The 14,752-nt window shown below is 38.6% G+C and overlaps 1 protein-coding gene across 4 annotated transcripts in view; it reads right to left on the bottom strand.

Moving 5' to 3' along the window:
* ADCY1 (adenylate cyclase 1) overlaps positions 1-14,752 on the bottom strand; it is a 162,901-nt gene that overhangs the window by 34,786 nt on the left and 113,363 nt on the right. For all 4 annotated transcript variants that reach the window (XR_003530820.1, XM_027662823.1, XM_027662822.1 and 1 more), the window contains exons 8-10: positions 5,283-5,438; positions 1,644-1,838; positions 146-243 (exon numbers count right to left, since the gene is read on the bottom strand). Coding sequence is in view for 3 of the 4 variants with exons in the window: in XM_027662823.1 (XP_027518624.1) it covers positions 146-243; positions 1,644-1,838; positions 5,283-5,438 (449 nt within the window). In the remaining variant the exon portion in view is untranslated. The remainder of the gene's footprint in view (positions 1-145; positions 244-1,643; positions 1,839-5,282; positions 5,439-14,752) is intronic.

The raw sequence follows: 14,752 nt of genomic DNA on the forward strand, positions 1-14,752 counted from the left end.
TAGACTGAGAATATATAGCAGAGAATCTCCTATATTAGAAGATGCCAACTTTGGTGCTCATTCCAAAGACTTTAATGTTTTAATTTGTGCAGGATGCCTGAAGATGTTCCACTTTGATTTATAATGGCAAAAGACAGAAACTTACTGTGGTATTATTAGAAGGTAGACAAGGCCAAATAAGGCAGCTAGAATTAATGAGAGAACTACAGCACTGGTGAAGTACTCATCTTGAAGCTGGTGGTACTGTTAAAGAAAGGAAGAAATTAAGACAGTAGATATACACCTGGTCAGCAACACTTGTCCATTCTCAGTAAGAAAGAACTATAGCCTAAAATAAAACAGGCTCCTACTTAGTTTAAAAACATACAAATAATCATGGCTTAATTCACATGAAAAAGACAGATGAGGCAAGTCTACACAACATTTTCCTTGACAGACTTCTGTTTTACCCTGTAACTAGTCAAAACTGGGTTAGGTTCAGATGTAAGTTTATCTTTTTGGAGAAAAAAAATTCAGCCATTTTGAACTAGAAGGAGGTGGCACTACCTATTCTCTACTTACTCGTCATGAAACAAGGCTAAACACCCCTTGGTGCTGCCTTCAAGAAGTCCTGTCATCTCAGCTGCTTGGGACAGGACACTAATGGGTGGACTTGGAGGTAGCTGCTAATGAGATGCATGGGTTTAGTTTTGAGCAGCTACTGTCTTCAATTCCACTAAGCTACACACTTTACAAGATAACACTTTATAGGGGTAGAAACACAGAAGTATTTTCTCAGAAAGATTCAAAGTTCAATCTCATTTACATCAAAAGACTTTCTTATTTTGAAAGAGAACAGTTACACTTGGATAATAAATTACTCTGGAAACTTCAAATCAAAATTTATACTCAAAACCTTAAAAATTAGATCAAATATGGCACACAGACTTCTGACTTGGAACAGCAGAGACATGAAATCTTAGACTATAAAGTGACTTACAGTAGAACATTAAAGGTTACTGCCAAATTAATCCAAAACCATAACACTTTTGCTTTTTAAAAAACACATAAACTACAGGCTGTAAATACAAACAATTTGTATTTATAAACAAACCAAGGTAGGAACAATTGTTATCTTATATGCATAGTTATAAGTCTGGAGTTAATCCACTGCTTTCAGCACAGTCAGACTGGTGCAAGACCACAACCTTGCTCAGAGATTTAAGGGGGTTTTTTTTGGTTATTTTCTAGAACTGATGGGATCAATACTTATCAGGCTAATATGCAGAGGGAAGCATCCTCCTATCATTAACACTTTTCCAGAGCACATGAGTTAGTAGGCAGCCACATTGCCATGAGACAGCATTAAACAGGGGACACAGGTCAGGTAGTTTGGATAACCAAAAGAAAGACAAAAACACAGGATATGTAACATTATGGAATAGGATCTTGGTAAGTAGGATGATACTGATCTTTCTTTTTATCCCCTTCAAGCGTTTCAATAGAAGGTAGAGATAATGTCTCCCTCTTAACTGAGAGGCAGTCCAGTGAAGTATTTAAAGATAGTGAGTGGAATTTAAATATTGTATAAAAACAAACAAAACCCCAATGCTAGCTGGCTCGTGGTCAGTGAAACGAGTAAAAATAATTTAAAACTCCCTTACTTTATTTTCACGCTCAATTTGCTTATACTTCAGGGTAATGAAGTTCAAGTCAGCCATCTCAGACTCAGTTTGCCGGGCCTCTATCAAGCGGCTGATGTATCTGTTTACTCGAGTTCCTGGAGTGTTGTATACAACATTGGTAGAAAAAGAGGAACGATTCCTGAGTTTTTCAGAGGCTGTCCTTAATGCTCTCCTCTGTGGCACAGATGAAGGAAGAAGCACAGATTTTATTAGCACTGAAATTTTTAATTGCAGTTCATATTACCTCAAGCACACAGTCAAGATGAGGCGTTCATTAAACAGAGCAACTACAAAAGACAGAGATCTTATCTCCATGCGAATGCCATCTTGTAAAAACTCCTTAGCCGAAATCCTGATTTCATTCAAACCAATGAGAGCCCCACCACCACTGCATTCCAGGATTTTAATCCAGAATTCTCTTCATACACTGCCCTGACACTTCTCTGCCACTGAGGAAATAATCAGTTGGTTCCCAATCAGTGTGACTTTACCTTGCAATTATTTTTTCTTGACAGAAGGTGTGAAGCTCTGGACATCTTGAAGACAATATAATCAGGCTCTTCATGACACAAGAAAAGTCCTACTGTCTAGGTAGCAATACGTATTTTGAAAAGATAATTTTCCTTAACTACTTACACAATGATCATGTGTGACTTCAGAGGGCCTGAAATCTCAAGTGTTCCTATCTTTAACTCACCCAAGGGTCTTGCAGATCCAGATGGCACAATCCAATAAATTATCAGAGCTCACCTGTGCCTAACTGGCTCCTTCATGGCTGAAGTAGCATGACTGTCAAGATGATCACTCATAGTCCCTTTCCGTGGAAAATATTTATCACAGAGAGTATCTGAAAGGGATTTTAGACAAGCTGTCTTGCTTTTCACGGAGAGCACTCGGGAGACCATGAGCAGCATCTCCGTCACACTGGTGGCAACCATCAGTTGAGGGCATTGTAATCTAAACCATTATGGCTAGATCTGTACTAGTATGAACAGAGAGGGATCAAGCCTTACTTCTCAGAAGAGTTTTGACAACCAAGCTTGGGCAAGTTCTACTGTTTCTATAGAGTTAAAGGAATACTTTTTTATCTAACATCTGCGGAGTTCAAGACAATTCAAAACATTATGGAATGACAAGTCTGCTCAGGATATAATCAGTAGAGTCTGTCAACAAGACGTTAAAGTAGCAAACAAAATTTCTCTCTTCAGAGCAGTCAGTACTTAATAAGCCCCTCTTTAAAGGCTACACTACAAAATACCCTTTTAAACCAGATAGTAAAAAAAAGGTGATTGCTATTTAAGTAATCCTGCAGGAATGGCCATTTCCTGTCTTATTCCACAAAAAGTTCTTATGAGATCCTCATCAGTAAACAAACTGTGGAGTACAGCAGTTCATTAGCTTACATAGCTTATGTTATATGGATATTATACCTGAATACGTATGAACAGTGGGAAGGGTTATCTACTGACTGACATGTTAGCTTTCTGATCATAAAGAAAAATGGACCTTAGCAAAGATAAAAATAGTTTTCCCAGTCTTGCTTTGCTGGATTTGTATGTAGAGAGGAGGTTATACCAGCACTAAACAATTATGAGGCTACTTGAAACATTTTTCTTCAAACTATCAGATCCCATTACTTGGTAAATTGTCTGTGGTCTAAGAACTAATTGTTTCAACACAAAAAATTATCTGGGGGACTTACATGGACTCAATTCTGATCTTCTGGGTACAGTTAGGAATAATTGAAATCTTAAATTGCCAGCCAAACAACTATTCTCAGTGTTTCTAAAGAGAAAAATTTGTTCTCTTGCAGAAGACATTTGTCCCACTAGTTTGCAGGGAAACTGAGTGCTTTCAAGAATATTGTCAGGAATACATAATTTTACTTGACATAAACAATAATTAGTTACCATATGTATTGCATAAGGTGAAGCAGAAAGAACATCTTCGGGGATGTTTTACAATTCAAATTTAAGCCTATAGTATAGCAACGGGGTGAGCAAAATACCACTTAAAAAGAATGTTTCTTTGCTTTAAAACCTGGAAGGAGGGTAGATGATGGGTGTTATTCTGATATATGGAATAAATTATACTATCTATTCTGGCATTTTGAAATAGGGTTAAAGTTACTGCTCTTAATCAAAATAGCTGTTCCTTACAAATAATGATTTCATCTGTGTCTCTTATTTTTATCTCTATTATTATTTCATACAGCAGACTTACATTGTCTTATATGTGATCAAGTCAGTATTTATATTTCCCAGAAATGTACTGGCTTCAAAGCCTTTAAAGCCCTGCTTGTTTTACCTGATTTACATGATTTGAGGACTGAAAGCTCTGAAGAAACCCTGCACTGCAACACAGTGTATTTATATTAATAACATATAATATAAATCCATGATAATTTTTACATAAAAGTTACAGAAGCTCAGAACAATTGTTTCAGATAATAACAGCATTTTAGAACTTCATTGCAAATGTTCTGACATGCAAAAATTTTCATCAGATCCATAGCAAACTCATATGGGTATTTTCTGTGTATATTACCATATTTATATACACATATACACAAGACACAATGCAAAATATTGCATATGCTTCAAAGAATGTGTGGGTTCCTTTTTTTAAATAGTCAAAGACAGCACTAATTCACAATTGGAAGGTCTTGTACATGGCTAGTTTCAAAATAAAATCTGGAGTTTCTGAAAGTCTTCACTGAAAATGTGTTTTAAAGATACTAACAGACTTTTCTGCCCTTTTCCTGCAGAACAAACACAAGCATATGTAAAACCCAAAATATGAAATTTTGAATGCTTTCTGAAAGTAAGATTTAGACTGAATCTTCAATAAATGTACATTATTAAACAAAAATAGCAACAAAAAACCCCTAACAAACAACCCTCCCCCCCAAATAATGTGGAGCAATCAGTCAAGCTGAATTACTGCTTCCAATGCACATTATGACACCTCTCACTGGTGGAGTGACTATGTAATATTGCCACCTGCTGGCTAAGAAAATGGAACGAGCAACTCTAAAGGGTTTTTTTCATAAATTTTTGGGTAGATTCATGTACAGAAAAGGAAGTAAATCAGGCTACTTGTATGTAAAGCAATTTTGATTTATGGCATTACAAGGCATCCAAGAGAGCGGAATTTGTATTAGGAACTTCTCTGTTTAGGATTTGTATTAGGGACTGAGAGCAATTTTGACTAATCATTTGCCTTTCAGTTTTAAAGAACCAGGTAGAGATATAAAATTGTTCTGTTGTTTTGTATTTGCCATCAATAGCTTCAGACTGTGATGGACAAAAGATGCACAATAATATCTCTTCAAAATGATGGAAAAAGCCTCAGAAACTCTAATTTATGTGAAGGAAGCCCTTAATAGAAACCCCATAAGCCACCTCTACTGGTTTTTCCAAGAGGTGCTACAAATTTGAGGCCTTTTTAAATTTTGTTTTTACAGTGAGCATTATATAACGCTAGCTTCAGCTCCAGTAGGAACACCAGAAACTTCTCTTTCAGTCGATAACATCACCCCTTATGTTCTCAAAGCAAATCTGCTGGATGCAGTCCTGAACTGATGCACAAAGAGTGCACATGGCCCACATGGATTACCTTATCATCATCCTCACACGTCATGACATTGGAGAAAGGGATCTCTGCTTTGAACATCTTACGACAGTGCATGAGCTGAACAAGCAGATAGCAGACTGTCTTGAATTTCATTCTTTTTGCAGGCTTAATGTCTGAGAGAATCAGTCCAGGAAATATCTGTTGATCAGAAAAATAATATTTATAACTGTCATTACATTCCCATGCAGACATACATACTTGCAGGCATTTGCACCACCTAGTGGTCAGAACAAAGCAATATTCTAATTAAGAAGCAATGCATTTTGATAAATATCCTGTATTTGCAAATGAAGATTACTTCATCTTTTTTAATCTGAGATGTAAAGAATCTATTGAACAGATTTTAAACTCATACTTAACATTTTGGGAACTGTTTTCTGCTTAAATATGTAGACTCTAAAACAGTGCATTAATGATAAACTCATGAAAGAGGCAATATTTGTATTTTTATAATGTTAAAATAAATTCTAGGAAAATATAGGAAAAAATAACGAGGAAATCAAGATTTTTATCAATCAATGTTAAAAAAATGTAATTTCAGTCTTTTTCTTCTTTCCTCATTCTGCTACTTCAGCCATTGGTAAGCTCATTAAAATCTGAAGAGGATAGCTTTTGCTTTAAAGATAGACATATATATGCCTTAGAAGGAGTTTGTGAGGCACTGAAGTTATATCTTACATCTTATTTCTTCAAAGCATGGAGTGTTACAGCACGGAGAAATACTCTCAGAGGGTTGGGTGTAATCTATTCCTTTTACCACAGAACTCCCAGTTCAGCAAGGACAAATATTTTCTTGGTTACCTCTTAAGCATGTATTTAACTCTTGCTGACTTCAGTAAACCCCTATTATGTATTCAGATGCTTTCACAGACCAGAATATTGTATCCTTAGTATTTATACCAAACTTACTCATGCTTCTGTACACATGCGGAATGTGTAAAGCAGTGTTAATGAGAAATGTGGAAGCCCCCCATGCCGTCACTGTATGGGAATTTAAGCTTGTAAAATTGATATATTCTGGAACAGCAAAATAAAGAAGCACAGAGGATTTGGTCTCTAGTGTTTCTAGATACAAAAGACAGAGCAAATCATAGTCCAAAATCTTCATTCAAATGGCACTGAGAATTTGCTGTGCAGTCTTCACAATACTGTGGTTACTAGAGCCATTTACATCACTACTTCAATGATCAAAGAACAAACTGAAAGCATTTGTTTAATGCACGTTTTCACAGTCACTTAAATTTCAAGGGGCAGGGCAAATGACACTGTTTATGTTCCAAATGGCATCTCAGATATTGGTTTGCTGTGATGTTTAGCACACATAGCTAGGCACTTGCATTTTCTGGGTAATCAAGGTAATATATTATTGAACTCCCGATATCCTGTTTAGTCAGTCATGCTGTGTCTATGAAACACAAAAATGACCAAAATGTTGTACTATTTTTTTTTTCTAGCAGATGGCCATATTATAAACATAGGACATGTTCCAAATGTGTAAAGGTGCCTAGGTATGCAGATGTGCTTTATTGTGTACTGGAAGGCTGACTGAAGCCAGTTAGCGTCACCAGCACTGCACTGCACAGTTGTCAGCTGAATTGTAAAACGACATTAGTGTATCTGGTGTGTAATCACTCGTATAAGTGATAGTTTAACAAAAGTCTCTGTGAAGAAATTCCCAATATGAACCCTTTCTTTCAAGGGCTTTCTGGCAGAAGACTTACCACTGAATTGCACAGAAGATACTGTACAAGGATATTCACATACTAATCATCCTTTAGGTATTCCTAAGGACACCAAGTAGATGGTTGTTAGACTTGAGTATGGCAGATATGATCAGCATTTGAGCTACCATTCCCAACAGCCAAAACATGCTTTTTGGAGAGATACTCTACTTACAAATTTTCCTAATGTAGTTATAATTCCTCTAGAAGTTCTCTATATTTTACTCAGTATCTCTATCAAAATTTTGATACAACAAATTTAGCAACTTTCTTGAAACTCCTTCCAGTTTTGCATTTTCTTTCTTTCTTTCTTTCTTTTTCTTTTTTTTTTTTTTTTTTTTTAAGACAAGGGGATAATAGGGGATTAGACAGAAGTTTACAGGTGGACACTATCTTAAGAGGTCATTAGCTCTTTTTTTGCTCAAACTTTTCACTGTGGACATTGCATTAATTAGGTCAACAACTTTGGTTTTAGGTTGCCACTAGATTGGCTTGGAAAGATGCTTTTAAATAAATTTAGAGAGTAACAAAAGCTGCTTGACACCCTTCATTATGGAAATGCCACAGTATAGACGGAAGAGTGGTAAAGAACAGGTAGAACATCTTCCTAGCAAAAGATTCAAGGAGGCATGACTGAAAGGTGAGCACATGGGCATGACTATATCCTCCTACAAGGAGAATAATTTAGACTTTCCTCCATACAAACTTCTTATAATAGATGTGGTTTTGAGAACAACCTTCAACTTGAAAATTTGGAAAGAATACAGTCTGACTCAGGCAGTGTGGCCCTGCCACCAACATGACTTTTCTTTAACCACATGTTTTCATTCAGTTTCCTGACTTTATCTTCAAATAAGTAGGTAGAACATTTTTAGCTCTTACCATCAACCAGTTTCTGTCAGTTTATAAATCCTGCTGGCTGATAATATATCAACAGCATACACCTTTTATATGTTGGAAATTCAGAAAAATTTTTCGAGCTCTTTTCGAGTTAAATGGAAATTTCAGCACAGGTCACTGGAAAAAATGGAGTAGTGTTATCTACTTCTGAGCTCCCCAGTACAAGAAAAACAGTGACAAACTGGATGAGTTCAGCAAAGGTTTACCAAAACAAGTACAGTTCTCAAGCACATGAGAACCTGAGGGAATTCAGTTCATTTAGCTGGAAGAAGAGATGCAGGGATCTAATTGCCATCTCCAGCCACTTAAGTAGTAGCTGGAGAGAAGACAGAGCCAGACTCATCCCAAATATTACTCAGAAAAAAGGCAATTAATATAGGCTGTACCAAAGGAAATTCCTATTTGATGCAAAGAACAGAAGTTTAACTGTGAGGATTATCATGTGCTGGAGCAGGCTGCCTAGAGAGGCTGCCAAATCTCCAGCCTGGTAAACACTCAGAATTCACTCAAAAGTGGATTTAACTGTAAAGCTGGCCCTGCTTTGAGCAAGGAGGTTGACCACATGACCTCCAAAGGCCCCTTCCAAACTCGATTACTGTGCAATGCTTAGAAAATTTGTGGAACACACACAGCTACTGTTCTTCATGGTTGGCCAAGAACATAACCACACAAAGGATATTGCATACACACAAACTGGGCACACTGGTACTTCTCAGCAGATTATGTATAATTTTATATATAGTTTTGATTAGTTGGTTGGGGAGAGGTTTCTGATAGTTTTTTTTTCATTCATTTGTTTGTTTTTGTTGGGTTTTTTTAATCTAGTGGTTGCAAGACATATAGATTTCTGCACTGGAACTGAGGATTTTCCATTCTACTATTATATATACACAGTATCAAAAAGACAAAGGAGTTCTCTCACTTTCATCTCACAAATCATGTCTCCTTTTTATTATTGCTTTTACAGCAGAACAACACTTTTGACATTGAACTACTCAGTGGAATATTTAAGTAATCTCACCCTCTGCTCTAAGTCTCTGATAAAGTCAAGAAATGAAGTATAATCTGTTAAAACAGACTTAAAAAAAAAGAATCGAACAAAACCCCCAACCTCAGTGTCTTTTACTCTGCTTTTGTTCTGCTTTTGCTCCAGGTCAGCATTATAGGAAAGCTGGACTGCAGCATTCCCATTCTAGCTCATTCTGTCAATGCATTTTACTTTCGCGCTTCTTTTTGACCCTCAGGATCATCTCTAATTCTGTTCACTGTTCATTTACTTCATAATTTTAGCAAAGGTTGGTTGGTTGCTGAAACACAACTGGCAAATCAGGTGTGATTTTCTAATAGAACACTGAGAAAGCATCCAGGCTATCTACAGCTCTGTGAATGTCTTTAGGCATGCAGAATACAAACAAGTGCGGATTAAAATCCTGGGAAAACACCCCAGTGTTTGAATGCCATGTAATATTCTGACAAGTGTTTAACTCGTGCTCACCTGAGATTGTCAGAAATGTCAGCAGACTATTACTCCCCTAACTGTATTCAACCACAGTGCTTAAAATGGCATGGGAAAGAAGATACTAATGACATTCAAAACACATTGACAGAAACCATAAATGAGGTAGCAGTGTCTGTATGTGCTTTTTATCTTCAGGCTGGCATGACCATGCCTCTTAGTAGTAGTATTTGTCCCATTATTATCTTTGAGTCATTTTGTCCTGAGATACGTAAGTTTTTTCTTCTTTTCATTTTGTTCTTCTTACAGTTAAAATCACCAGACATTTGTTTTTCCACCCTTTTCTACTGCCCTTATGATACATTTTGCTTATCACACGTCAGCTACCCATCAGGAAAGTATATTAGGGATTTTTATCAGAAAATAATGCAACTTCTGTAAGATAAATTTTTAATATTCAGAATAGCGTGACCACTTTCTTGACACAGATGTAGAAAAAGTTTTTGGCAGCTGTAAAAACTAAAGCAATCTCTAGGAAACCAATAACAGGGAAAATCTTATACCAGTGCCCTATGTTCCTCCCTTCTCCAGATTCCACATTTACGCAGGAAGAAAAAGAGAGAAGAATGATGTTAGAACACATAACGAATTCTAATATCGCTGCCAGCCCAAGCTGCAGGCTGTCGCACTGATGATGATGCATTAGCAGCTTCACAGTAACTGCAGAAACAATCCTGAAGATGTAGAGCAACACACTGTAACACAAACATCCGTCTTCTCTCTGTGTTTGCTGGGCAGTAACACAAGTAATTTATTTCCAGTGTTTGGATTTGTGTATTTCAACACTTGTGCAATACAAAGTCTTAGGCACAGAACAACCTCTGTCCAGATAGAGCTTCCACTAAAAGGCTGTGTTTCTACCTGTTAAATCAGGTCTGCTAAGGTATATCTACGGTGTTAAAACCTGATATGCCCAAGTTATGCATTCAGATCTCTAGTTAAATTCCTTGTTAGGAGCTGTCAGCCATCAAGAGTTGGATTCTCCAAGTCATGGCAGCAGCGGCAGCTGCAGGTAGTCATCAGTTTGAAAGGAGAAATCGCCAGTGTGTGCCCAGATATGGATTCAGATGCCTAACTTGTGGCATTTCAAATTAGAACTTGATCAAATATATTTTTGCTTGCTATGTGCTTGTAGTGGGTTGGTTTCTTGGATTTTTAGGCCTTCCTTAGCAACGAGGTCAGAAATCTAAGGAAGTATTCCATATGATCCCTTTCTGTAACACAATATATAAAAAGGTGCAGATAAGAGGTCTTCGTTCTCTTCTCTCTTCAGGTGGCTGAAGGCAACAGGTCTCTCTTGCAGACAGTCTTGCTTGTATAGGCCAGGGCCTCCTGCTCAGACCTGCCGTTATCTCCAGTCTCTCTGGGAGGCATGGGGGAGTTGGCTGCTGCCTTGCACAGTTCTGCTGTCCTGCTCAGGGAAGTATTTAATTTGTTTTTATATTTATTCACTAGCTCTCTATTAATGGGTATATTTAGGAGATATCTGGTTTTAGGATTCTTTTTATCCCTGTTTCCCCCTCCCTTTTCCCTTTTTCCCTCTCAGAAGCTCCCTATTGTGTATAAAATATTCAAATTGTATACAAAAATGGAAATATATGTAATATATATATCATAGAACCATAGAATCACAGAATCATAGAATCATAGAATCGACTGGGCTGGAAGGGACCTCCGAGATCATCAAGTCCAGTCCTTGATCCACTACTACTGCGGTTACTAGATCACGGCACTAAGTGCCACATCCAGTCTCTTTTTAAAAATCTCCAGGGATGGAGAATCCACTGCTTCCCTGGGCAGCCCATTCCAGTGTCTGACCACCCTCTCTGTAAAGAAATTCTTTCTAATATCCAACCTAAACTTTCCCTGGCACAACTTGAGACCATGCCCTCTTGTCTTGCTGATAGTTGCCTGGGAAAAGAGACCAACCCCCACCTGGCTACAACCTCCTTTCAGAGAGTTATAGAGAGTGATGAGGTCTCCCCTGAACCTCCTCTTCTCCAGGCTGAACAGCCCCAGCTCCCTCAGCCTCTCCTCATAGAACTTGTGCTCGAGTCCCTTCACCAGCCTTGTTGTTCTCCTCTAGACCTGCTTCAGCACCTCAATGTCCTTCCTGAACTGAGGGGCCCAGAACTGGACACAGCACTCCAGCTGTAGCCTCACCAGCACTGAGTACAGGGAAGAATCACTTCCTTGGACCTACTGGCCACACTGTTCCTGATCCAGGTCAGGATGCCATTGGCCTTCTTGGCCACCTGGGCACACTGCTGGCTTATGTTCAGCTTCCTTTCAATCCAAACTCCCAGGTCCCCCTCTGTCTGACTGCTCTCCAACCACTCTGTCCCCAGCCTGTAGCGCTGCATGGGGTTGTTGTGGCCAAAGTGAAGGACCTGGCACTTGGCCTTGTTGAACCTCATCCCCTTGGAATCAGCCCAACTCTCCAACCTGTCCAGGTCCCTCTGCAGAGCCCTCCTGCCTTCCACCTGATCGACACTCCCCCCCAGTTTAGTGTCATCTGCAAATTTGCTAATGATGGACTCAATCCCCTCAATCTAAATCATCAATAAAGATATTAAACAGAACTGGGCCCAACACTGATCCCTGGAGGACACCACTAGTGACTGACTGCCAACTGGATGCAGCACCGTTCACCAGCACTCTCTGGGCCCAGCCCTCCAGCCAGTTCCTAACCCAGCACAGAGTGCCCCTGTCCAAGCTGTGGGCTGCCAGCCTTTTCAGGAGAACGCTGTGGGAGATGGTGTCAAAGGCCTTGCTGAAATCCAGGTAGACCACATCCATAGCCTTCCCCTCATCCACCAGGTGGGTCACCTGATTGTAAAAGGAGATCAGGTTGGTCAGAGAGGACCTGCCCTTCCTAAACCCATGCTGGGTGGGTCTGATCCCTTGTCCATCCTGTAGGTGCTGTGTGATTGCACCCAGGATGATCTGCTCCATAACCTTGCCAGGCACTGAGGTCAGGCTGACGGGCCTGTAGTTTCCTGGGTCCTCCTTGCAGCCCTTTTTGTGGATTGGAGTGACATTTTCCAACTTCCAATCATCTGGGACCTCCCCACTGAGTCAGGACTGTTGGTAGATGATGGAGAGCGGCTTGGTGAGCTCTTCTGCCAGCTCCCCCATCACCCTTGGGTGGATCCCATCTGGTCCCATAGATCTGTGGGGATCCAAGCAGCTCAGTAAGTCACTATTTGATATAATCCCGTTTCATTCAGATTTCTTTCAGTTTTTTCCTGTGGTTTGTTTTTTCTCTTGCTTGGGGAGAGTAGGAGGGGGAAGGAGACAGCCTGGACTTGGTGGGAGAGCCAGGCCAAACTGATACAGTGCTAGAAAAGTAGAGAGTTTCTGTGAGTAGCAGGAAAAGTTTTTACATGCTCTGCATTAACTATGAAGCTCTTTTCTTTTGTTACTACTTACAGTTTAAGAGTCAGAGCTCTAGCACTCCATAAAGGTTGGTAAGCACACAGTCCCTTAAGTAAAAATACCCTCAGAATTAATAAGTCTAGAAAGTTGACAACTTACAACAACTGTGAAAACTTTCTTGAGACAAAGTATATTTTTAGAAGGGTCAGATGCAAAAAAGTCCTAGGGAACTGCTAGGCACATGGATGGATTTATTGGGTAATAGGTGCTCTGTGGAAAACACAAATTTTACATGATTGGAAAAAGAAGAGAATATCAGGACAGTGTAGTATGTTTCCACAGACCTAACCAGAGTGATTGAATCAAATTAACTTTGTAGAGAAGGAAATTTCCCACAAATATAGACAGAACTTAATTTTGAATGGAAACAATAAATTAAAAAAAATGAAGTGCAACAATTTTAGACATATCACTCAATTTACTTTTTGTCCTTCTCTAGCCTTCGTTTTCTTTGGTTTTTGTTCACATGATGATGCCAAGATGACATCTCAGGTCAGACAAAATCCAACAAATTTCTATCAAAACTCCTAGTAATACATGGATTATACACATCAAATTGTTTCACTTTTAAAAGTTTAGCTGAAGTATTATCAGGATACGATAGAAAGCATCCCAAGAGCAGTTCTACTTGTGAAACATGCTAGTTGCTAATAGTGATTCACCAATAAAGTCAAAAGTCAAGCACATGTAGTTACTGTGTATTTCATCTATACAGAGCAAAAAAGCCATCATGAATCTATGCTGTTTTCTCTGTGATATATTGCATAAGGTTCATTCCATGCTGGGGAAAAAAAAATGAAATCAGTCGCAGGAAAGACATAAGCAGACAAAATCTGTTGGCTAATGGTGGAAAAATATAGAGTCTAGCAATTTATTTTAACATAGAAAGCAGATAATCTGCTTCATGCAACAAAGCTGTGTTGATTAACAGTAGAGGAGGATGTTGTACTCCAAGACAAAAATACTGCCTTTTCAAGCAGAAGAGTGATGGAAAATTTGTTTGTTTTCCTGTTACTCTTTGGTGATAGGACAGCAATGCAGGAAGTTTAAAATCACATCTATTTATGCTAGATGAAGCAACAAAATATGAAAGTGATGTGACAGCTTTTGCCACTTTTCTTGTAGCTGTTGTCAAGCAAGTTAGAATGAATTTCAGGTTGCTGAATACGTACCTATTTGATCCTGAGTTGAAGAAATTAAGTGATCAATCTTTCGAGCTGTTAAATCCATCTGCAGTTCACATGAATTATGCCATAGGTGTGTACTGTATATAATTGCTCCAGATATTTCTGACAGTTGTAAGATTTTTTTACATTTTAAAGAGCATTTTCCAAAGGATGCTTCTGAGCTGTTTTTGCTTAGTGAGAGCCTTCACACTTTCAACTGAGTTTTTCTGAAATTCCTGAGACTGACAATAGTGCTTTCCTCTTCCTCAACTATTACTTTAACTTCTCTTTTCAAATAGACCACTGGTATTTTGGTTTGGCTATAATTATTTTTTGGATAAAAAGAAAATTCTGTCTATGTGGAATGTTTAGAGCATGATTCAACACAGTAAACAGTCAGAACACAGAGAGCCATACCTATAACCAGCATCCACTTCCCTCTGGCTGGATAACTACATAAGGATTCAGAAAAAAACCTGGGATTCACCTGGATTTTCAGGATGGTCATAGTATTACTCAGAGACTTCAAATAAGAGAGCAGGGCTAGCCAAGCTACAGAAAGGATTTTCTGAGACTGCCTGGCATGGCTTTGTATGTACATGGTAAGGCAGGAAAGAGAAATGGCAGTCTTTTCAGAGAAACAGTTAGTTCCCAAAGGGCAAACAGATATGGTACTCACTTTAATGGACCTTTCATGACTGTCCATCATTG

The sequence above is a fragment of the Corapipo altera genome, unplaced genomic scaffold, assembly GCF_003945725.1.
Source record: "Corapipo altera isolate COAL_440 unplaced genomic scaffold, ASM394572v1 359, whole genome shotgun sequence".
NCBI lineage: Eukaryota > Metazoa > Chordata > Aves > Passeriformes > Pipridae > Corapipo > Corapipo altera.